This window comes from Octopus bimaculoides, chromosome 11 (genome assembly GCF_046866305.1).
Source record: "Octopus bimaculoides isolate indiv1 chromosome 11, ASM4686630v1, whole genome shotgun sequence".
In the NCBI taxonomy this organism is placed as follows: domain Eukaryota; kingdom Metazoa; phylum Mollusca; class Cephalopoda; order Octopoda; family Octopodidae; genus Octopus; species Octopus bimaculoides.
Genome location: NC_142938.1, coordinates 21,895,701 through 21,920,547, shown reverse-complemented (window position 1 = coordinate 21,920,547; position 24,847 = coordinate 21,895,701). Strand labels below are relative to the sequence as shown.

Below are 24,847 nucleotides of genomic sequence, written 5' to 3'. Positions count from 1 at the left end.
AATTCAGTCTTCCTAATGATCTGATTGCATGCCCACACCAAATTGCTGGTATCGATGCTAATATTTGAAATAAATAATTTCTATTATTAGCAGAATTGGAAGAACGTCCGACAAATAGCTTCGCAGAATCTAGTTACATCTCTCTATTTCCTGAGTTCAAATTCCGTCTAAGTCAAATTTACCTTTCATTCTTCAGGTATCGATTAAATCTATACCAAATATTTAACAGATATCAATTTAACCGATTATTCCCTTCTGTCCTAAAATGCTTGACCCTGTGTTAGAGATTTTGATAATTATAATGATGTCTGCCATGGAAGCAAGAGAACACATTTCAGGGGGGTTAAACCCGGTACTCAGTTTAATGGATCCTCCAGTACGAAAAACAAAGTCGATCCTTGTGATATTTGAACTTTGAACGACGAAATACAATGTTTAAAAGGTGGGAGTAGTTAATTAACGATATTTGCAAATCTATTTATCCCACGATCTTTAATTAAAATAATTATTCCTAATGTAGTGACGACAGAAATCTGGGGGCGAGATTTGAACTTAGAGCGTAATGAAACTATTTCTAATTAGGATAATGATAAAAGATGAATAATGCGTGACAATGTTACAAATTTATCAGCCAGGTCACATTAAAAATGATCTGCTAACATCAATTAAGCAAACCAGTCCTGTTCGTTTCTTAGTTGAATTGTCAACGACTAAACCGGTGACACCCCTCTCGGCTCTCACCCAAGCAGGTGGAAGAACAACCTGACAGGACAAAAGAAAAGTACCTATCGACAAAGACAGGTACCCCCCCCCCCCCAAAAAAAAAAATCAACAGCCATCCATCAAACCTACAAAGAGGACCGTTGTAGAAAACTCTTGTCTTTGATGCTGCGCAGTAAAATTGAACTCCGAACGACATGGTAACAGACCGAACTTCTTAACCGCATTTAATTTTTAATTCTTTTATATATTGTCTAATAAGGATAAAGCTTTTTGTTGACAGTTGATTCTTTTCATGTTTTCTGCCTATCCGCGTGTGTGTGTTTATATATCTATGTATATATAATGTAAAGAGAGTTTAAAAAAAACTTAAGTTGCTGAGATACTGTCAAACAATCTTTAGATGGTGAGATTCAGGTCAAAACTTTAAATTCTATAACTGACTCACAGTAAACATTTTTCTCACAAAACTCTCAGATTTCCTCAGAGATTTCTTCGCTAACTGCGCGTCTACGTCACTGAAATAAACACGTTCTTTCATTCTCAAGAAACAGGAAACTTTGTACATACATGTGACAAAAACATGCGGTTTGTTTACTGTTTTTGACCTGACAGCCTCCAAATCGAAACACTATCACTATTCGAAGTAATGTGTACGCTATAATCATTGTTCGTGTGAATTTTAAACTTTTCTCATAACGAATTAAAACAACATTTTTTTTTGTCATCGAATATTTACTGAAGTTGAAAAGAAAAAAAAAGGAGTTTAAAAAATACGGAGGTAAGATGATTTACTATAATTGTTGTTAAAAACAAAATACTTTCTAATATTTCTCCAGGTGACAGCAAGGTTAATGAACATTAATCAACATTCTCATACTAATTTCTAATCAACGACGATATCTCTAAGTCTTGTCGAGAACTTTAAAAAGAAGTAAATCTATCCGTGTTTTGCAAAGGTCTGTCCTACCGCCACGCCACGCCACTTCCGAACAGCAGCCACCACTAAAATGATTTATTTTCTTTCTATTCCATCATTTTTCATCTTGTTTATAGTACTCCACATTTTGAAACACTTGTAATCCACAGTTTTTAGAGAAAACATTTCGCACCCCCGCTCCCATCCACCATTCCCCTTTCCATCGTACTTATCACGAATAAAATGAAATTATTTTATTTTTTATTCGTATTCTTCAACCTGAAACACTTCTGATTGCCTCGTAATCCTCATCACTGTCACTATCATCATCAAAACAGCGAACCTGTTAGAAATAGCAACCAAATCTGGCCCGCACCCTAATCACAGCAGACCACCGTTTTTAAATAGATACATTGGAAAAGAGAGATTGGAAAAAAGACTAGATGCTCACGGCTGGAATGTCTAATCGCATCTCTACTACTAGTTTAGGCCCAATCTTGACATTTTCACTATAGCTATTGTTCAGTTTTTGTAATTTTCTGATTTTAAGCAGTTGTTTTAATTTTATAAGTGTGTTATTTTATTCATCCATAACTCTTCTGACAACTTTATCTATTTATCAACTCTATCCATCTAACCCGATAGATTTATATACTTTCTACTGTAGACACAAGGCCTGATTTTTGCAGGAGCGGCTAATCGATAAAATCGGCCTGAGTTCTCGACTGGTACTTATTTCATCGATTCCGGATGGATGAAAGGCAAAGTCGATCTCAGCGGAATTTCTAGATATATCTATATATGTCGCGTGACTGACTGTCTGTCTCTCTCTGTGTTCAATCAACGTCAGTCAGCGGACTTTCAGAATAACTGATACATATAAATCGGAGTTTCATTTTTTTTTTTTTTCCCGAAATTTTTCCAGATTTTATAGTTCTCACATTTCAAAACAGTTGGGTGAGAACTTAGAAAAACTTCCGCCCGTCCCCCACTCCAAATTAGCATTGTTAAATCCCCCCCCCCACACACCTACCCCACAATTTTGACTTTTTTCCCCAACCTCAACCCTAAATACAGAAATCTGAAATTTTTATCCGAACCATAATGTCCGTATTTGGATCTTTTTTTAAAACGGGGGCCACATTTTTCATTAACGAAACACTTTGAAACTTGGAACACTGGTAGAATGTGTCATATAAAACATCTTTTTCTCTTAGTCTTCTTAAAAAAGAAAGAAATCCCTAAGCTATTCCATGTTAAAGTTGTATTTCTGTAATTTCAACCAATCACTGACGTCCATTCAGCCGATATACATTAAGTGCCGACTACATAAACAAACGATTCTGAAACAATTCTATCGGTGATAGGGTTAGGGTTAGGGTTAGGGTAAAACAGCAAATTTAAAAAGAAAAAAGCAAATAAAACGAAGCTATGGCTTAATTAGCCAAAGGAGTAAATGTAAACAACTGAATACTTGTCAGTGATTGGTTGAAATTATCGAAATAAGACAATTTTTTACATGAAATAAATTCGAATACAAAAATATTTTTCTGTTCTATAACACAAAATAGATAAGTATATGAAGTTTGAAAGTCTTTCGGTACCAAAAACACTACGTAAAGCATTAATGAAAAATGTGGCCCCCGTTTTAAAAAAGATCCCCGTATTTTTCCGCATATTTTGAAGAAAAAAAAAATTCTGAAAAAAGTTTAAAATGAAGGAAATGGGGGTGTAATTTAAAAATGTCGATTTTTGCCAATTTTTTTGCAGATTCGTATTCCCCGTAGCCAAAAAGGGCGGGGGGAATGGTGGATGGGGGCGGGGGTGCGAAATGTTTTCTCTAGAAAATGTGGATTACAAGTGTTTCAAAATGTGGAGTACTATAAACAAGATGAAAAATGATGGAATATAAAGAAAATAAAACATTTTAGTGGTGGCTGCTGTTCGGAAGTGGCGTGGCGTGGCGGTAGGACAGACCTTTGCAAAACACGGATAGATTTTTTTTACGGGTGGTTTGTAGGTGGGGGCGGAAGTCTTGCCGAGAAGGAAAGACTTCCGACGGGAGGAAGTCTTGTCGAGAACTTTAAAAAGAAGTAAATCTATCCGTGTTTTGCAAAGGTCTGTCCTACCGCCACGCCACTTCCGAACAGCAGCCACCACTAAAATGATTTATTTTCTTTCTATTCCATCATTTTTCATCTTGTTTATAGTACTCCACATTTTGAAACACTTGTAATCCACAGTTTTTAGAGAAAACATTTCGCACCCCCGCTCCCATCCACCATTCCCCTTTCCATCGTACTTATCACGAATAAAATGAAATTATTTTATTTTTTATTCGTATTCTTCAACCTGAAACACTTCTGATTGCCTCGTAATCCTCATCACTGTCACTATCATCATCAAAACAGCGAACTGGCAGAATCGTTAGCACGCCGGGTAAAATGCTTGGCGGCATTTCGTCCGTCTTTACGTTCTGAGTTCAAATGCCGCCGAGGCTGACTTTGTCGTTCACCCTTTTGGGGTCGATAAAATAAATACCAGTCGAACATTGAAGTCGATGAAATCGACTGACTCGCTCCCCAGAACTTGCTGGCCTTGTGCCAAGATTTGAAGCCATTTTTATCATTCAAAAAATCCATGTCGTCACAAATTTTAATATCATGAGACTCTAACAAGACGGTATATAAAGTGGTTGTTCGACTTGGTTGAAACAGCAGCAAAATCTCCCTTTAACTCACACCTTACAATTTTAAATGAAATAAAAGAATAGTACATTGACAAATGTAGTCTTTGATACACTTACGTCAACAACATACCAAATAGAGACCAAAAACATCTGACTGGAATCAATGAGGGAGCTTGAACGTAATCTAAAAAACAGCTAAAAATAGTGACCAAATGTCCCTGAAACTGCTCCTCGCCATCCTAGAAAAAAAAATCAATGGATAATATGACTGAGTTACTTGTACATAGGGGAAAGACGGGACGGTTACAGCTAGACTGCCTTTAATCTTATTCCTCTCAAATCAGCCCTAACATTTGAGAAAAAGACAGATTAGTCATTGGCTCCTTGCAGAGAGGAGTACAAGGGGTTGATCACTTTTGGAGCACCTTTTCATCATAGGCGTGCTCGATGAAAGACTGCCTAAACAACGACAGCAACACGACAAAATTAACAGCAACACCATGAGCCAACGATGAAGCTTCTACATATAAAATTAATATATGAGAGTGAGGGGCGAGACATTTGAGAAACCTGAATTTAAAAAAAAAAAAATGTACGCTCTCAACTGTTTTGAAATGTGGAATGCTATAAAACGTGAGAGAATACATAAAAAAAAAAATCGAAGGAATTCTGATTTATATGTGACAACTATTCCGCCCATTAGTTTCATCATTTTTATAGATGACTAGCAGAAATACCCGGCGTTGCCCGAGTTAAAGAGAATAATGAAAAATAAAAACGCCGTCTAGACTACGCATCATCTTTATATATAGAGATGTATATACACACACGCACCCAAACACACGTATATATATGTATATCAATATAAATATATGAAAGTCAATGAAGTTTCGTAAAAGAAGGTGATCATGTACATACTTTCTTGCTGTTGTGATTATAACACCTCATTGTAAACTATGTTCCTTGTTTTCCCTTGTGGAGCATATACAAATAGGTTTTTTGTTGCTGCCCACTCTTGAGCAGCCAACATACAGTTGTCCATGTGAGAAGCAGGGCTCTTCCAAAAGAAGACCAGCTACAGACAGTGTTTGACCCTGATATTTGTTTATGGACATGGCAAAAGTCACACGAAGGGGGAATTGTAGTCTTCTGAATGTAAAAGGAATGTCTGCTCCTGATGGAGTAAGAGGAATTCTTGGAATAAAGACGTCATCCCCTTTTGCACATCCAGAAAGAATGGTAGCCTCGATAACGTGTGACATCATTTTCTAAATAATGCTCATCTGTTATGTTCGGGTTAAAATTTCATCAACATCAAAAATATATGAATTTTCATGGGAGTTATGGCCGTTATGCAAAGAATATAATTTCCAAATTTCATAAAGATCCATTCAGTACTTTTGACGTAGTTTTGGATAAGAAAACAAATGACTAATGTGTGTGTTTGTGTGCATGTGTATGTGTGTGTGATGGGTGTATATATGTATAGATATCTGTATGCATGTATATATGTGTACATATTACATGTACATCTATATATATATATATATATATATCTACACATATGTATACATATACATGTATGTATAGATCTCTCTCTATATATATACATATACGTGTACATCTATATGTATACATATACATCTCTCTCTCTCTCTGAAAGTATCTGTCATTACAGTATCGAAATGGTGTACATATACATCTCTCTCTCTTTCTGTCTCTCTCTTTCTCTCTCTGTGAAAGTATCTGTCACTACAGTATCGAAATGTGATTGTTTCAGTTAGTGGAATAGTTTCATTTTTAAAGTGAAAGTATTTGACATGAGTGTTTTTGTTTCACTTTTGACACGTAATACTTAAATAGTGGAGGAGATATTATGTTGCCGTGTGCTCGAACTCTGCAAGAAGTTAATAATTTTTTTTGACTAAAACACAACTGGAACCCTAAGTAAGGCATGTGTAAAATTTGAATGAAATTGGTTGCGTAGTTCTCGAGTTTTAGGGATTCACACAGACAGACAGACAGACAGACAGACACACATTCTCATTTTTATATATATAGATTATAGCAAACGTTCTGCTCGGAGAAATATAGAATATTGTTGTCTAACAAAAATACAAAGCCACAAATTTCTAAAGAGAAAATTATATAGATACCAGTACTTGACTGACACTTGTTTTCACGACTTCAGCAGGAGAAAATGATAAGCTGAGATCGACAAGAATCGAACTCCGAATGCTAAAAAGCACAACGAAACATTTTTACCTTTCGTTCTGCAGATGTTTGCCAAACGCAGTTCATGGGACGCATACAGAACAGCAACAATCCATACAACGTGGCACTCCATCGGTTACGACGAAGTGGAGTTCCAGTTGTTCCGACCAACGGAACAGCTTGCTCGTGACATTAACGTGCATGTGGCTGAGTACTCCACAGACACGTGAACCCCTTAAAGTAGAGTGTAACAAGACTGGCCCTTTGAAATACAGGTACTATTCATTTTTGCTAACCGAGTGGACAGAAGCAACGGGTAATAAAGTGTCTTGCTCAAGGACACAACGCATCGCCGGGAATTGAACTCACGACCTTGCTACCATGAGCCTCTATTATATAGCTTATCTGTGTCAAGCCTACAGGTGATCATTTTAGGATCACTGTAGCTGACTGGGTAAAACTGTGGATACTTAGCTATATTTCTATCTACTTTTCTAATTAACACTCTATCTATGTATGACCTAGAAGATCCGTCGCTGTTTGACCAAGTCCACATTGGAGCGTTCGGAAATTCCAACCTATAAGGATCTGCTAGCTCAAAGCGACTTAACAGTTCCAGGAAGCAAGAATTACCTTTTCTAGTAGTTCTCGAGCCAACATAATCTACGCGTGTCTCGCAGATTGTGTTAAAGTCACCTAGCACAACTAAAGAATGTGATGTACCGAGAAATTTCTCCAGATTGCGAAAATAATCACTTTGCCCGGATGGCTAGGGTGCATAAATTGCAACCAGTCTGAAAACTTTACCATGGCTGAACGTCAAGTCCATGACGACCAGCCTACCTTCTGGATCCGAAAAAAATTAACTTTTTCTCAGAAACCCGGTTTCTTTTTACTAAAACCAACACCCCACCCCCCATAGAAGGACAGCCTGGAGAGAAAAAAACTCTCGTAGCCATTCAACAGGGGGAGCAGATGTCTTGGCCCCCTTAACCGGGTCTCTGTAGCAACAATAACGTCCAAATTCCGCAACCTGATGTTATTAAGGAAGCGACCTTGCTTCCAGCCTGACATCAGGCTACGCACATTTAAGCAACCGACAAGAACACTAGACATTGCCTATCTCCGTATCAGTGGTTTGACGTTTCTTCCTTTTATTTCTCTCATCCCCGGGCTCGTGGGTTTCTTGGACGTAGGCCCTCAAGAATATATGGTGAAAAATCCATTCTGAGAGGGCCTACGTCATGGAAGAATTCGGACTTAATCCGTCCGTAATCCTTCCGGCCGATGTTGTAAATAAAAAAGTCTTTTGATGAATTTTTCTCTGTACGTTTGGCAGATGGTGTAGCTGCCAAACGGTTAATCAGTCTATTATTGTTTACCTTGATGGCCATACATGTATTTTCCTTCTTGTATTTTTTGGTGGGGGCGGTCTGTGATTCTCTTTTCTTTTTTTTCTCACAGTCGACCACCCCTCCTCTCTGTCGTTGGCTTCGCTTTCCACTGTGGTTTCACACTCTCTTGTTGGTGTTGGTAGAGTGTTGTCCTCTGGTATTGGTGTTATTATGTGTTGTATCTTCCTTTGTATTCTCTTCCAATTCTCCTTCTTGTTGCTTTTCCTTGGGCTTACACTCGGATCTAATGTGGCCTTTTAAACCACAGTTAAAACACCTGGGTTGCCTGCCCTCCACGAAGACTATAAGTCTGTCCTCGCCGATGTTAATGATTTCCGCTATTTCTTCTAAAGGCATTGCCCTTTCCAATTTTCCTCTTTCTCAACTGTGGCCTGAAGGATGGTTATTTTTTTCCTCCAGGCCCATGATGATAGCTGCCACCAAGCAAGTGGCATCGACCTCTGGAGGTATGTTGTTAATTCCAACATCTACATGTGTGATGCAAATTCTAATGTGATCCCTGTTGTTTGTTATTTATAAGGTACCTCCACCAAATGACACCAGGTTCTTGGATTCTACCATTATTTAAATAACGTCTCGCAAATATGGATTAGAGCTTTGCGGTAATTTTTTTCCGGTTCTTTACGTTCTCAGTTCAAATCCCGTCGAAGTCACTTACGCCTTCTATCCTGTAATAGACTCCCCCCTCCCCTAAAAAAAACTGCTGGATCTCTGCCAAAATTTGAAACCATTATTTGATAGCAAAGTTTAAAATGTTGACATGTTATTGGACAGAATACTTTACAGTATTTACGCTCTGAGTTCGAATCCCGCCAGGATCGAGTTTGCCTTTCATCGTTCTGGGTTCATTGTAGTTTAACGACAGATCAACTCTGATTTGGAAAGTCCAATAATAAAAAGTATCCAAGTAATGATCATCATGCCCGTTTTTTCATACATAGAGCTACACTCAAAAGCATGTCCTTAATTTTTTTAAAGCAATTTTATATAATTTAATGGAGATAGACTGGTATTTCTAGCAGATTAGATGCCCCACGTTAGAGGCCCCGTCGTTGACTTGTCATTCCAAATGGTATAAAACAATAGACACTACTCAACTGAGAGCCTTATGTAGTCGTTTGATCTACTGGAAATAGCAGTCAAATCTGTCCAATAAACAGAAAACTAAAGTGGAAATTAAAGTCTGGAGTATGCTGTTTAAAATAAAAACTGGATGGTCACTGTTGGAATCAAGGCTGCCTTGGAGAATTAATTCAGCTTATAGCTATGTATTATTAACACTCGTTCATTCTGTCTAGTAATGTTGGCGTATCCCTTGTGAAAAGTATAGTGTAAAATGAATGGATACCATGGAACAAGCAATACTCGTCTCATTTATTAGTTATTTCATTACATCCAATGTTAAATTTCCAATAAGAATGATTAGCATGGCCCTTTCTGCGGAGCAGCTGAATTCTTAGGCATAATTTCAGAGACATACCCACATATCATTCTCAGTTGACAATCTGGCAACGAAGTTTGTTTTTAGCTGTTGAAATTGTTTATTCCCAGCGGGAACAGTTACCGGTGCTTCACACATTTCTTTTTCACAGATGTGTAAGAGTTCACCATGGAACACCAGAATAATATTTGGGAAGAGGTTACAGAAAGTGCTTTCATTGTGGTATCATTAATACATTTCACAAATCTATCGTGAGAATTGTTTGGAAACTGATCTGAAATTAATTTTAAAGGGGTATGAAATGAATTGATTCAATCCACTAATAATTGGAAAATAGTATACTATTTCATTGTGTCACTATAAAGGGGTAAAGACCCCCCATTGGTCATGAACGATCATGGAATTGCACCCAGAAAGTTCCCCTCTAAGGTACAAGTCCGGGCAAGGTTGAGTCGACCTTGCATACCAGTCTCTCCTCTCCACGCCACCGATGTTGTCCAAAGGAAAGGCAAAGTCCGATGCAGCTTCGCACCAGTGACGTCGCAACTCATTTCTACAGCTGAGTGAACTGGTGCAACGCGAAATAAAGTGTCTTCCTCAAGAACACAACACACATTCCGGTCTGGGAATCGGACTCACTACCTCATGATTGTGAACCCGACACTGTAACCACTCAGTTATGCGCCTTCATTATATCACTGTATCGACCAGATTATCGGATGTCGTCGTTTCCTCGCATTGCTGTTGCTTTTGAATGATGCCATCCCGTTGGTTAGGCGAACAGGCCAACATTTCTCTTGAAAGGGGCAATGCCCGTCACAGGGTTACCCATTTACACTTGAGTGGATTAGAGTAACGTGAAGTGAGGGGTTTTGCTCAAGAACACAACGCACCACTGGTCTGAGAATCGAAACCACGATCTTGAGTGCAACACCCTAACTACTTAGCCACGTGCTTTTACATATCAAAACGAAGTAGGCTTGGTCCAACATACTGACATTATTTTATGTCCAATCTGTTATAAGTGTAAAAGTAGGGGACACATGCAGGCGGTGTGTCCCCGCAGAGAAGTACAAGTGGAAGAAATAGAGGTCTGTGAAGAGGAGATGGTGGAAGGCGTACAAGAGGAGGTGGAGAAAAAAACAGGCAGAAACTGTGGAGTGCGAGAAAATTTCTCAAGAAACAGATAGAAAGCGTATGCGGACTGAATCGCCGCCAAAGAACCCTCAAAAAAAGAAAGGAAAAAAAAAGACAGAGAAGGAAATGGAAACCGAAAAGACGAAGCTGAGAACCGAACCCAAGATACAGAGCACGAAAAAGTGAAAAGAAAGGAAAAGCGGAGGAATTGGTCGAACAAGAGAATAGACGAGCAGACAAGAGCAAGGATGGAAGGAAAGGTAATTGGAAGAGTCGATTTTAAAAATATCAGAACAGTGATTTTTTTATGACAAGGATTTAGAGTTGGAAAAGACGATTGCAAGAATAAAAGGATTAGTAAGACTTAAACTGGACATTGAAACGCTTGAAGAAAAAAAGAATAACTATATTGGTGGAAGAGTATGTGATGCAGAGACTGCAACGGATACACCCGGACAAGTTTCAAATAAGTGGATCATACGTGGGCTACGACACTCTGCCAAGTGTAGTAACGGTAGAGGAGCTGTGGCCACTTACAATTGTTAAAGAAAAAGCATGATCATTAACTGTATGAGAGAACTGTTAAATGAAACTGCGAGTTTTGGGGGACTCGTAAACCATTTCATCACCTCATTGTAAGTAATTCATTTCATTTATAGGAAAGTTGGTTATACAACATTAGATGTATACCTGACTTTCCTATATACAATTAAGAAATATAAACGGAACGCTGAACTCCAGACTATCAACTTAAACAACACTTTATTCAGGTGGTAAATATATACATCTTTAGCTCTTGTTGTTACAGCTTCTGTTGTGTGTGAGCATAGTTGTTGGGACGTGGGTATGTAGTTGCAAGCGAGCTGTCGAGTGTAAGTCCGAAAGATGGTGAAGAGACAGCTTAACACGTCCATGCTCATGGTCGGCCGACCGTAAAAAAGATAGAATTAAGCGGGAACGCTTGGCTGTTTAATTCCACGCATGCGCACGGCATTACTACACATTCATCATTTGTACCCCACGTATTGTATTACGTTGTCTGTCTTTGTAGTGTTCCCCTCTATGTTAAGGCCTAAGTGCCGAATAAAGAAAGTCCACTTGTAGTAGTGTAGAACTTTGACTCGTATTCTCTAAAACATTGTCATGACCCATTTCCAGCCTATCGTTCTACAGCTCAAATTTCATCCAAAATTATCTTAATTTGTTGACTAAGTCTGTATAACGGTAGCTAGATGCCTTAAAGTATCTTGTTAGCTGCATTGACTAATAAGAAAAATAAATCGTTTAGGAAGGTTAGCTTTGCAATCCGTTTATCAGAAGTGATCTTGAACACTTTATTCTGTTTTCTCGAACGAAAAGAATTCTTTAGATTAATCTTTCATCATTGCAACGACTACGACTCTTGAAAGCCATCTCAGTTCTGCGTGAAACACATCTTCCCCCGCATTTTATTCTTTACACAACAGAAGCAGTATCTTTGTGTTCAGAAGACTAGATTTGACGAAGTTCATCATTCGTACGTTATACGATCTGAGAGAAGGAGGCACTATCTTCATACACAATGCAATACCTATTAATCATACAGTTTATGTTCTTTACATCACGCTTTACATTTGACACTGTTAAGAAAACCCAGCATTGTAGGAACTGCTTTGGTTATGCAGCAACCGACTATCATTTACCAAGAAAGACCTTTTTTTTTTTTTTTTACACAGAAACTATGTACAACTTCATATATGTCTTCTCCTTTTTGTTGCGCTCACCAAGGCTTGACAAACACATTGTTTTAAAAATTCGAATCCTTAATTTATACCTTGCCTGTACCAGTTAATAGATATGAAATGTAAGTTTCCGTAACCAAGGATCGAAACTTGAATCTTTACGTGTGTTTCCTTTGTTCTCTAAATGTGCACGTAAAATCCTTTCGTTTAACCTGCTAGAAATTCGCCATTATCTTACACGAAGCAAAGGTTAACTTAGATAAACCTGATTTATTTTCAATCACGGTGACACAGTTAAGCTTTGAGATAGGTATATATTGGCAATCCCTGGGAAAAAATAAATAGGTGGTTTATTTGTCAGTTCCAGGGAGCACTTCGTCGTTTCACTTACACATTAACAAGTTTCTTCCGCATGAGTCTTTGCCTTCCGTCTTCCACTTGCTTGTTGGTAGTCAACTGTAAGGATATGGATAAGAAATCGCGGTGTAAACAATTGTATAAATTCCGCAACAACTTCATTTTCTCACTTCATTTAATACACCCAGCAATTATTTAGTTATATACTTCTTACATGTGTGTAAACTCAAAGATTTCTAGCGTAGCCTCTTATATTTTTGAACTACTGTGTATATCGTTTATAAATATAAGATATCTTTCAACAAACGTTATCATTTCACATTGGCTGATTAAGCAGTTCCTTTGCTTGTAATATATTATGAATATTTCAGCAACCGTATGTGGGTATATTAGTTTTTGCAGTTTTAGGAGCAACCTTGGGGGTGGTAACGTAAATTAGTTTCATTTTGTCTTTCTAACTACCCACTCTGATTAAGTTGAATACTTTTCATTTATTTTCTGTTTGGAATGCAATTGATGTTTGTCAGTTTGATCAGGATCATCTAGTTACAGAAATGTCTTTTCAGAAAGCTTGGCTTCAATCTCTGATGAACTTAAAACTTTGGCAAACAATACATTGTAGGGAGAACCTTTTTCATTTTACCCTCCACTGATATTAAATTTAATGTATGCTTCTTTGTAAAATCTTTTTTTTTTTTTTTTTTTTTTTTACCACTAGGTGCCATAATTACTTAGAATGTAAAAGTAAATGTTTTAGTAGTTAGTTTGCTAAATACGTACCTAGATACTCCAAAATGACAAGGTATTTTAAAACATTTACACACACACGGATGCAGGTAACACCAAGTGATAAAGAAGTTTTCGCAATAATGAGGACCCAGGTATTGATCTCGCTGCAAAGAATGTGGAGTCAGTGTGACAATCTTTCGGTATTAGTAGACGTCATTCATCCACGCAACGTTCCCTCGTGATATAGGTAAGGGTGAATGACGTCGTCTATTAATACCGAAAGATAACCGCCTGTGTTGTTATAACTGAAAATACGGCAAACGAAAACGGGTTTGTAAGCTTGTAGGTTGGATTGTACTGGTAAATTCAAAGTCCTAGTCTTGTCACACTGTGTCATGCTGATTCTCCCTGGAAATTAAGTCAATAGTTCGTCACTGTAGAATATTCGGACACAGACACGCTCATGCAATGAGTAAGTTGTTACGTTGGTCGAACAATTAATCATCATAGAAATCGACGGGAATCCCTATGCATTTTATATACACTTGTGTGTGTGTGTGTGTGTTATACATACACACACAAATATAACATTATATTTACATGTACATTCGCACACGTTTCTAAACACAAATGTATGCGTGCGTGGTTGAGCACGCACGAAAACTCTTGTGTATATTATATTTCATCATATACGCATATATTACGTGTGTGCTGTGTGTCTTATTTGCTGTTTTAACCCCATTTCTTAATGTGGGCCGCTTATATAATATCAAGGACCTTGACATTATTGCTGTTAACCAAATTCTTGCAAACTTCAGCAGTGAGTTTGTCAAGAGAATTTCACATGACGCGCAATTGCCAAACTAATACGTACACGAAAACTGTTCTCCCTACCACTACTACTGCTACTACTACTACTACTATGTCACAAATTTGTGGGTTGGAAATGTACGTTGATTAAATCAGCCCCAGTATTTGAGTGGTTCTTTATTTTATCTCAGAATAACGAAGGGTAAAGTTGACTCCGGTTGGAATTGAACTCGGAACGTAAAGGGAGGGAATAATTACTGTAAGATATTTTTTCCGGCACTCTTACGGTTCTGCCAACCCACCTTCCTCTCACATAGATAAAAGGAGGGAAATATAGTGGGAAGGGTGGGAATTAGTCGATGAGTATGTGTGTGTGTGTGTGTGTGTGTGTGTGTGTGTGTCTGTCTGTCTGTCTATCTGCCTGTCTGAGAGGGAGAGAAAGAAAGAGATAGATAGATACATATATGGATATAGATATATATGTGTATATAAGATACACATACACGTTTACACAAACATAGCACACGTGTATGTGTGTGTATGTATATATACGTACGTGTGTGTGTGTGCACACACACACACACACACACGCACACGCACACGCACACACTAGTCTAAGTACCCGGCGTTGCTGAGAAGTTTAAAGAATGTTAAAGGAATTGAATATATTTATTCTGATAAAAAAAAAAAATGTTTTCTGAAAAATTCTATGAGATGACAGGAATATAAACAAAGTTATTAAAAGAAATCTTGAAATCAATCGCAGTTCAATTTTGGAGAACTTCTAAATATACAATGTTTTCAGGCTGTCCTTTAACTGGGGTACAAATAAAGAGTTTTGGGCCTTCCAACTCGCGAACATCCTTCTCATGAGAGAAGCAAGGTTAAGTCTAACAACCTTGAGAGATTGTCCATGAGATTTGTTTATCGACATAGCTAAAGTTTAGTTTCACTGGGAACTGGAGCCGTTTAAATTCAAAGGGAGGTCAGATGGGATTAACCCTTTCATTACTGTATTTATTTTGAGATGCTCTCTGTTTCTTTCAATTACTTTAAATGCAACAAAGAATTTAGTAAAATAATTTAGTTATCATTAAGCTAGTATTAGGAACATAAATTGTGACTAAAGTTTGGTGGGAGATTTTAATTCATAACTTATGAAAACAAGACATTTGTACTCAGAGCCAGAGCCGGTTTCAGCTGGGTTGGTAACGAAAGGGTTAACGGGATATGTGGAATGAAGACATCTTCACCCTTATATTTCCCAGTGGTAATCGCTGCCTCTAGAACATGGAATTGCATTGCTTTCATTACCAGTCTGGTACCATTGAACAGGCGAGGTGGATCGAGATTCCCGAGCAGCATGATTGGGGCTCCCTTTTTAAGTGTTAAGTTGTGAGGTGGCATCCCAGATGACTGGAGGGAGTTCAGGACAATTGGAAAAACTACAACTTGGTCCTGATCAATGACAGTGTTGATGGATTTGAAAGACTGTTCTCATCCTGGCAACAGCTGTAAGAGATTTTATCAACAGCATCATTACATGGAGTTAAGATGGCTTGCTCACATACCGATTGACTGTTGCTAAAGTTTTGTGCAATGTTTGGAAACACATGCATTTTGAGATCATTAACAGTACCGTCTCACCCCAGGGTAGCTTGTGTTTCTGTTGCAATTCTCCGTATAAATGATAGCAAAGTGTGTATCAAATGAAATTAAAATTCTGGTTCAGTGACAGATCGATCAAGTTAGTAAAGTTTTAATGCTTTGGTAACAACATATTCTCTCTTCTAATTAAATATTGAAAAAAAGAGAAAATGCCCCCCCTCTTTTTTGCAAGAGAAATTAAGTTAGCTTTGCTTGTATCGGGTGCATAACATCACCTCTAACCCTTTCCACTGTCTAATATGTACATGTATGACCTTTATGGAGGGTGAGTAATAGGAGGGTTAAGGGGGGTGCATGGGAGAGGGGGAGGGCAGGTTGGAAGGTAGGGGAGAGGTTTCTCAACCCCCACTTCCGCTTTACCTGGTGGTATAATTGAGAAGGGTATAGAAGGGGGCTGCACTTCGCCAGTTAGTTATCAGCATACAATGTTTTTTAAATCTCTATCCAAGTATAATCTGATTTAAAATAGAAATATCTACTGTTAATAAGTTGAGTTGTTCCAAGAATATTAAACATAGTTAACAGAATTGAGTGAAATTCTTGTTCCAGAATCCGTTTGTTTGTAACCTTGATGACGTGCCAGTTGAACTACAGCTGGGGCTCATTGATTTGCAAGCAAGTGACTTGTTGAAAGAGAAACACCGAGAAGGAAAACTTGTTGAATTTTATTGCTGCTTACCTGATGACGAGTTTTCAAAGTTGAAGAAATTTGCCTCTAGTATGGTGTCAGTGTTTGGAACAACTTATGTCTGTGAGCAAACATTTTCAAAAATGAAGTATGTGAAGTCAGCACATCGAACGAGGTTGACTGATAAACACTTGAAAGCATTTCTCTTGGTCGGATGCAGCAATTCCAAAGCAAATATTGATGATATCTTAAAAGCTAAACATCACTTTCACAAATTTCACTAACCTTTTTTGCTGTTTAGTTTGTGAGATTTGGATACGTGTGCATTGTGTGTGATGTAACTATCTTAATGCTAACGTTGCCTTCTTTGATAAATTTAGCTAAATAAATATGTTGGTTGTCTTTATTTTTTTTGTGTATTCGCTGTATTGCATTGAACAAAATGGTTATGCAGCCTGCACTCATCATTCTCTGTTATCTGACCCACTGTGAAAAAAGTTTGGTGACCCCTGGTCTAGCCTATGTGAACATGGAAAGTGTTCAAATGACAATATACACATTTATAGTAATATTATTTAAAATAATATATTGACCACATAAGGGTCATTCTACTGTCAATTTTGGACCATTCATGTAGCTTTCACTGCAGTAGCTCATTACAAGCTTTGACCGTAAGCAATTATAAACATTTGGGACTAGGAATGTCTGTGTACTTCTATTAAAGAGAATATATGCAAGGAATTAAAAAGCATCTTATAAAATTAGTTATAATACACATGGTTGTTGTTGGCACTCCGTCGCTTACGATGTCGAGGGTTCCAGTTGATCCGATCAACAGAACAGCCTGCTTGTGAAATTAACATGCAAGTGGCTGAGCACTCCACAGACATGTGAGCTCTTAACGTAGTTCTCGGGGATATTAAGCGTGACACAGTGTGACAAGGCTGACCCTTTGAATTACAGGCACAACAGAAACAGGAAGTAAGGGTGAGAGAAAGTTGTGGTGAAAGAGTACAGCAGGGTCCACCACCATCCCCTGCCGGAGCCTCGTGGAGCTTTAAGGTGTTTTCGCTCAATAAACACTCACAACGCCCGGTCTGGGAATCGAAACCGCGATCCTATGACCACGAGTCTGCTGCCCTAACCACTGGGCCATTGCACCTCCACTAATACACATGGTAGAAGAAATACTACTCTGAGTTCACAAGCTAAGCAATCTCTGCCTGTTTTGCAAGAATAATGTATTCCCTTCCCACATACCCACTTGCACTAGCATACTTAAGCATAACTGTAAACATATGTATGGTTACACAAAAGAAAGACAAATGAAGGAGAGAGAAAGAGGGGAGGAGGGACACAGTTAAACATTTGATAAAAGGCAATCTATGATTGACTCATTCCTGGATTTTGTGGTGGGTGTGCCCAGTTGAGGAAGATAAATTTCTTTCTGTACTTTGCAGAGACTGAAATTCTCTTATTTGATGTTTGGTATAACCATCTGAGTTAGAGTTCTTGGTGATCAGTTACTTTTTGGCAGTGCAAAGCCTACATTTTCTGCTAACATTCATGTGGGGCTTACATTTTACTGCAGTTTTCCAACTGATATCATATGCTGTGCTTTTTTTCCTTACAACAGCCTGACATAACTTGCAGCCTTTGTAATGTTTTGCCTTTTAATATTTCGTGAGCATCCCCTCCAACATATTGATGTGACACTTCAAGTCGGCATTGCAGCTTGTGTTTGTAGCTTTGATCTCTGCCTCATATGTGATAGTCTCAATGTTACAGAAGCCAATACAGTTGACATGTGGTAGTGTCTCTGCATTAGTAGCCAGCCTCAGCTGGCGGATTGAGTCTGTGTGAGATAATCACCTTCATGTTTGGAGTACACTGGTATTGAACCAGATTATTTACAAACATCATATGAACAACAAGCACCAAGTGTCAACATCAGCTCTTAAAAAAAAAATATGACTGAGTATAATCCTTTAAATGAAACAATTGTGGGCAGCAGGCAACATAAAATGAGGGATGAATTACTATCAATAAACACAATGTGGTTAACTTAGCAGCATTCCATGTTGTTATTACTGTTTATCACCATGTTTGCTCTGAGGGAATGGACATATGATTTTCTCAGGCATTGTGTATCTGGGACTATATTAACCAAAATGTTTCTCCTATTTTCTAGTAGGTCAAGTGACTGGCTAGAAACTCCTTTGTTAATTGTAACATTCCAGGCTTCTTCCGTCAGACGTTTCAGCCACTTAACAACACTCAGTATGGCTTCTTGTTTATTTTGAAGCACATTAAAATTCCTGAAGGCACCAAACTGGAAACAAACTACTCAACAGAGTGTTAAATTAGATGACCCCTCATTTAATTAGACACTGAAATATTTATTTAGAATTTCCTTTCCAGAAATATTCTTGATGGTATTTTAATATAGAATTTTTATATAAAACAATAGAAAGTTCCAGATGAAAATATTACTTACAAAATTCATTCTAAATATTGCATTTCCAGAATAAAAATCCCTGCTCCTGCTTCTGTCTACCCCCACTTCTTCATACAAAATTTATTCTTATGTATGTATACACACAAATACACCCCACATACATGCATGTGTGTGTGTGTGTGTGTGTGTGTGTGTGTGTGTGTATATATATATAAATATATATATCTGTAAAAATATGTGACACTTATTCAGTAGCCACAAGACTTTGGTCAGCCCAAGGCTATAGCAGAAGACACTTGCCCAAGGTGTCACACTGTGGGACTGAACCTGGAACTATGTGGTTGGGAAGCAAGCTTCTTACCACACAGCCACACTTGCACCTAAACTTTCCCTTCATTGAAGTTACTCTGTTAGTTGAAGGAAATCGGGAATGTGCATCACATATAATGCATGGGCTTCAGGGAAATATGTCCTGTCTTTCACAAGTGATTCACTGGACAGACAAAGATTTAACACTTTTGTTACTATATTTCTGTTGAAATACACTGCCTTTCTTTCGGATAGTTTTTAAAACAATGGAGAAGTTAGTAAAATAACTTTACCATTATTAACCTTTTGTAAACAGAGCCTCATTTGGTATCCAACCCTCAGCAGGCAAAGTGATGCTCAGTCTTTTGAGACCAATGCAGAATAGTAATGATGGATTTTCTGGCAAAGGGCACCACAATTGATAGGGCATATTATGCTTCTCTGCTGCAGAAATTGCAGGACACCATCAAAGATGAGAGGCATGTCATGCTGACCAAAGGAGTCTGCCCCCTCCAAGACAATGCCCCAATTCACAATGTGCATGTTACCCCAGATGAAACCACACTCTTGTGGCTATGTAATTCTTCTTCATCCTCCTTACTCTACTGACCTTGCACCATCTGACTTCTACCTCTTTCCAACCATGAAGTCCTTTTTGGAAAGGAAGCACTTTTCAGATACTGAACTTATTTCCGAGGTAAACTCTTGGCTCCCAATGAAACCTGTTGACTTCTATAGACGAAGTCTTCACAGTTGCATAAAACGATGAGAGAAGTGTGTCACCATTGGTGGTGGCGGCTATATAGAGAAGTACTAATAATTATGCCAAGTTTCATTTATCCCCGTCCTTGGGAAGTGGGTCAGGGGAAATCGTTAATGAACACCCATCATAGATAAGTCTGTTCCATGAATAAGATACATATTATCTTTGTGCAGTTTATCTGTTTTTGTTTATTTATAATGGAAGTCTAAAGAGTAAAATTCATCGTTTCCTTATGCAGTTATAGAATGAGGAATCTCTTTACCATGAATATTTTTAGAGTTTACAGCTCATAAACTAAACAATTAAAACAAAGGATAATTTAGTATTAATTATATGTAAATGTTAGATAGCATGAAATGAATCTCACACACACACGCACGCGCACGCGGGGTAGAGATGTGAGTTAAGTGGTTTTGGTTGGGGACGTGAAGAGCTTTCAACCATAGAAAATCTGCCTGAATGAAGATTGACCCATGGAAGAAGTAGATGTTATAATGATGTTGATGATGATGTTGATGTTGATAAGAGTAATTATAGAAATAAACACATTGCAATTATAACAAAAAATATTTGTTTTCTGCAAAGCATTTAGCATGAGATCTTGATGAAAGTGCAAAATTTAGTCTTGTTTAAAGTTATAATAAAACGATATGTATGTGTGTATGTGTGTGTGTATGCCTGTATGTGTGTCATTATCATCATCCTCATTGTTTAACATCTGCCTTTCATACGGGCATGGGTTGGACGGTTTGATAGGAACTGGCCAGGCAGGAACCTGCACCAGACTTCTGTGTCTATTTTGGCATGATTTTGTGTATGTGTGTATATAAGTGTGCGTGTGTATCTGTGTATATGTATGTGTATATATGTATGTATTTAGATACATGTATAGCTAAAATGAGGGACACTTGAAAATATAATTAAGTTATTTATTGTACGTTATTGCCACTGCCACAAATGCTGACCAATAGTAGCAGTACCTTAGTCTTTCTAAAGGAAGAACACATTGGGTACACAGTACCCAGGAGAAAGGCAGGTTGGTCATGGTTAGAATGTTTTTAACCATAGGTCTGTTTAATCAGACCTGAGCAGCAACCACCATCATCTTCACTACCAACAATACTGAAACAACCATTTGCTCCAATCCACCACCACTACCACTGTTGTAATCACAGGCGCCACCACTGTCACTGCCACCACTGCCACAATAACACCATCAGCACTATCACCACCACAACAACCACAACCACCACCACAACAGTCACCACCACCGCCACCACAACGGTCCCCACCACCACCACCACCACCACCACCACCACAACGGTCACCACTGCCACCACAACGGTCACCACCGCCACCACAACGGTCACCACCACCACCACAACAATCACCACCACCACCACAACAATCACCACCATCGCCACAACAATCACCACCACCATCATTACCACCACCAACATGTCACCACCACCATCATCACAATCACCACCACGACCATCATCATTGTCACAGTCACAACCACCAACACTGCCACATGTACCATATCTGAATCAAATGTATGTTTCACATATTTCAGAAACTGTCAGTGTTCAACACCTGATGTCAACAAGTCAGCGTTTGACAACACAGGTAAATTCAACTCCGGTAAGCTCCCTTATCTGTCCTCATCCATATTTTATGTGTTGTGGGGTTGGGCAATTGTTGCATTCTTGTACCTTTGTTTGCATCTGTGTCTCTCTCTCTTTATCTTTGATTGTGTATATGTATGTGTTTGTGTATGTACATATGTGTGTATGCATGTGTATGTATCGGCTGTGTGTATGTGTGACCCTTGTTTTGTGTGTGCGAGTGTTTTTGTATTATGTATATGTCTGTGTTTATGTATAATGGTGAGCTGTGCATGTTTGTATATGTGTCTGTGTATGATGGAAAGCTGTGTGTATTTATCACCATTTAACATCTATTTACCATGCTGACATGGTTGGTGTGTGTGTGTATATGTGTTGAGAGTAGGTTGTGTGTATCTCTCTGCATTTGCATGTGTTTCTCTGTGTTTGTGTATGTATATGTGTGTGTGTGTGTCATTCTGTCTAGATCAGTGTTTCTGTCAACCATTTTTTACCTGTGGAACCACCTTTGATTCCTATTTTACTCAGATGGACTCTTCCAGCCATTTGATGTTTAAAAAAATAATTACATAACAAGGAATTGTAATAAAAGAAAAAAAAAACTTTAAATATTTTGTGTATTATTGAAGTATAACCAATTTATTGCAGATAAATTTTAACAACAAAATCTTATATGGACCTCCAAGGGCCATCTGGACACTGGTTGAGAACCACTGGTCTACATCACTGCTCCGCAACCGGTATGCTGTGGCACACTGGTGTGCCACAGTGTAACCTGAATATAATCTTTTCCCAATATTTTGTTATATTTTTAGTTCAGGTGTGCTGCTGAATTTTGAAAAGAATATAAGTGTATCACAAATGGAAAAAGGTTGCGGAGCACTGGTCTAGACTCATGGTAGGTTGTGTGCATTTGCATATGTCTGTGTTTCTGGTTTCTGGGCTTTGTCTGAAAGAACATATTGGGTTGTATTGTGCTCTCATGGCATTCACATGCAACCTAAAAAAACTAAGACTAATAAGAGTGTTGACATTAATATCTTTCTTGAATACATTCACATTGAAGGACTTGTCTTGGGTAAAAATTCCTGAGGTTATATGTTCTGAGTGAAAGGAGTGGGGACGGGCTTTTGTGAATATAGGTGGACACAACATATAGGTGATGAAAGTGGACAAATGTGTGAGTCATGAGTACCTGAAAGGAAATGACACAAGACTTGTTTGCTGCAAGGAGCAGAGGCCATTATAGTAGCAGTAGAATTGACAATGAGTGGATACAGCATATCTATGGATTAGATATTGGATGGAATTGGTGAGTGTCTACATATCAATCAGTGGAATGGCCTTTCCTTTGAATGCTGTTTCAGATGTCTGTGTGTTGGCTGACCGGAACAAAATACCACACAGCATTTTGCTCAATGCTTAACCCATTGCCTGTCCAGTGCATTTCCATAAGTTTGTCCTGAATGCCCATACTTGTTTTCAGACATTTAGTTAACCATTGATTCATATGTTCTGAGTGATATAAAGCTGTCTTTTCATAAGTCCCAAGTTACTCTGGTGGCTGGAAAGAAATTGGTAATATGTATCAAATATGATGGATAAATCTCAGGGAAATATATTAACAAGACAGGTTAAGGGTTAAACCAATTTTCTTCACTACACCTCTCATGTCTTTGGAGGAAATCCTGAAACTCATAATTTCCCATTTCTCCTCCTGTAATATGTTTGAACGTTTTTTCTTCTCCAAATAAAATATTTTATAAATGACACAAATAATTACTCTGATTGCCGACTCATCCTATTATGACACACTACTATGAATATTAGAAGAGTGTCAATGTTGGTGACATTCTTTAAGATTATGTAATGTCTATTTCTATTGGAAAAGTCAGAGAATGTATTTAACCATTCTGTTCATGGATTTTGGCACATTGAAAGGATGGGTTTCCCTTTGTCAGTCTGGATAATGATGATGATAATATTATTATTATGATTATTATTATGGTGGCAAACTGGTTGAAGTGTTAGCACACTGGAGAAAAAGCTTAGAAATGTATCTATCTTTATATCCTGAGTTCAAATTCCACCAAGATCGAATTTACCTTTCATCCTTTTAAGGTTCAAATAGGGTTGATGTAATCAACAATACCCCTCCATTGAACTTGCTGGTCTTGTGCCAAGAATTTGAAATCATTATTATTATTATCATGGCAGTGAGCTAGCAGAATCATTAGCACATCACACCAAATTTTTCTGTTTCTTTACATTCTGAGAGCAAATTCTGCCAAAGTTGATCTTACTCTTTTCCTTTTGGATCAATAAAATAAGTACCAGTAAAGTACTGACATAATGTAATCAACTAGCCCCCACTGCTTAAAAATTTCAGGCCTTGTGCCTATAGAACAAAGGATTATTGTTGTTGTTATTAAAGCACTGAGCTGGCAAAATCATTAGAATGCTTAGCGACATTTCATCTGTCCTTATGTACCGAGTTCAAATTCCACTGAAGTCATCATTGCCTTTCATCCTTTCAGGGTCACAAAACTAAGTACCAGTTAAGTACAGGGGGCTAATCTAATTGACTTATTCTCTCTTCTGAAATTACTGACCTTGTACCAAAATTTGAAATTATTATTATTGAGTGAGAGAGCAGTGCATGCCATCAAAGTGACACTGGGGTAAAATATACGAAGCCCATTATACCCATTGTGACTACATGTCTGATAAGAGTACACCAGGCACATGCATCACAACCATATGTGTGCAACTTGGTTACCTTATATCAAGATAAACAGTGCATGTCTTTGCAGGTGGGGCCCGTTTAGAATTTTCTTTGGGTTGAGTAGCCCATGATGCTACACGCTGGGCCTATATTGATTCCATACATGGAGAACTCGAGAGTATCCTCAAAGGAGGCCATTCCAACTTGTTTGACAGCATTAAAATAAAAATGGTATGGCTAAGTGTTGCCTTTCCAACAACATGGAACTCCCAAATTGTCCCACTGTGTGGTGCCTTGGGCAAGGGTCTACTACTATAAGCCTTCAGCTGATCAAAGCCTGGTGAGTGGATTTGGTAGACAGAAATTGAAGGAAGCCTGTCAGGTGTGTATGTGTGTGTTATATACATACATATATATATATATATATATATATATATATATATATATATAAATATAGTTTTAAGGAAAAGAACTATATATTTATATATATTTTATTCTGTGAAACTTAATTTAATT

At 38.0% G+C, this 24,847-nt stretch overlaps 1 protein-coding gene and 1 long non-coding RNA gene across 8 annotated transcripts in view; one reads left to right on the top strand and one right to left on the bottom strand.

Moving 5' to 3' along the window:
* Positions 1-540: 540 nt before the first annotated feature.
* The window catches only part of LOC106878228 (uncharacterized), a 139,120-nt gene continuing 114,813 nt past the window's right edge, over positions 541-24,847 (top strand). The window contains exons 1-2 of one of the 7 annotated variants that reach the window (XM_052971592.2): positions 541-1,501; positions 21,555-21,622. Coding sequence is in view for 1 of the 7 variants with exons in the window: in XM_089359639.1 (XP_089215765.1) it covers positions 11,091-11,170 (80 nt within the window). In the remaining 6 variants the exon portion in view is untranslated. Of the gene's footprint in view, positions 1,502-7,512; positions 11,171-21,554; positions 21,623-24,847 lie in introns of those variants that run through there. The other 6 variants (XM_052971594.2, XM_089359641.1, XM_052971595.2 and 3 more) reach the window with 6 other exon arrangements.
* On the bottom strand, positions 11,279-14,724 carry LOC128249060 (uncharacterized). The gene is made up of 2 exons (XR_008265163.2): positions 13,394-14,724; positions 11,279-12,712 (listed from the first exon to the last, which is right to left on the bottom strand). It is a non-coding gene; the product is annotated as an uncharacterized LOC128249060 (long non-coding RNA).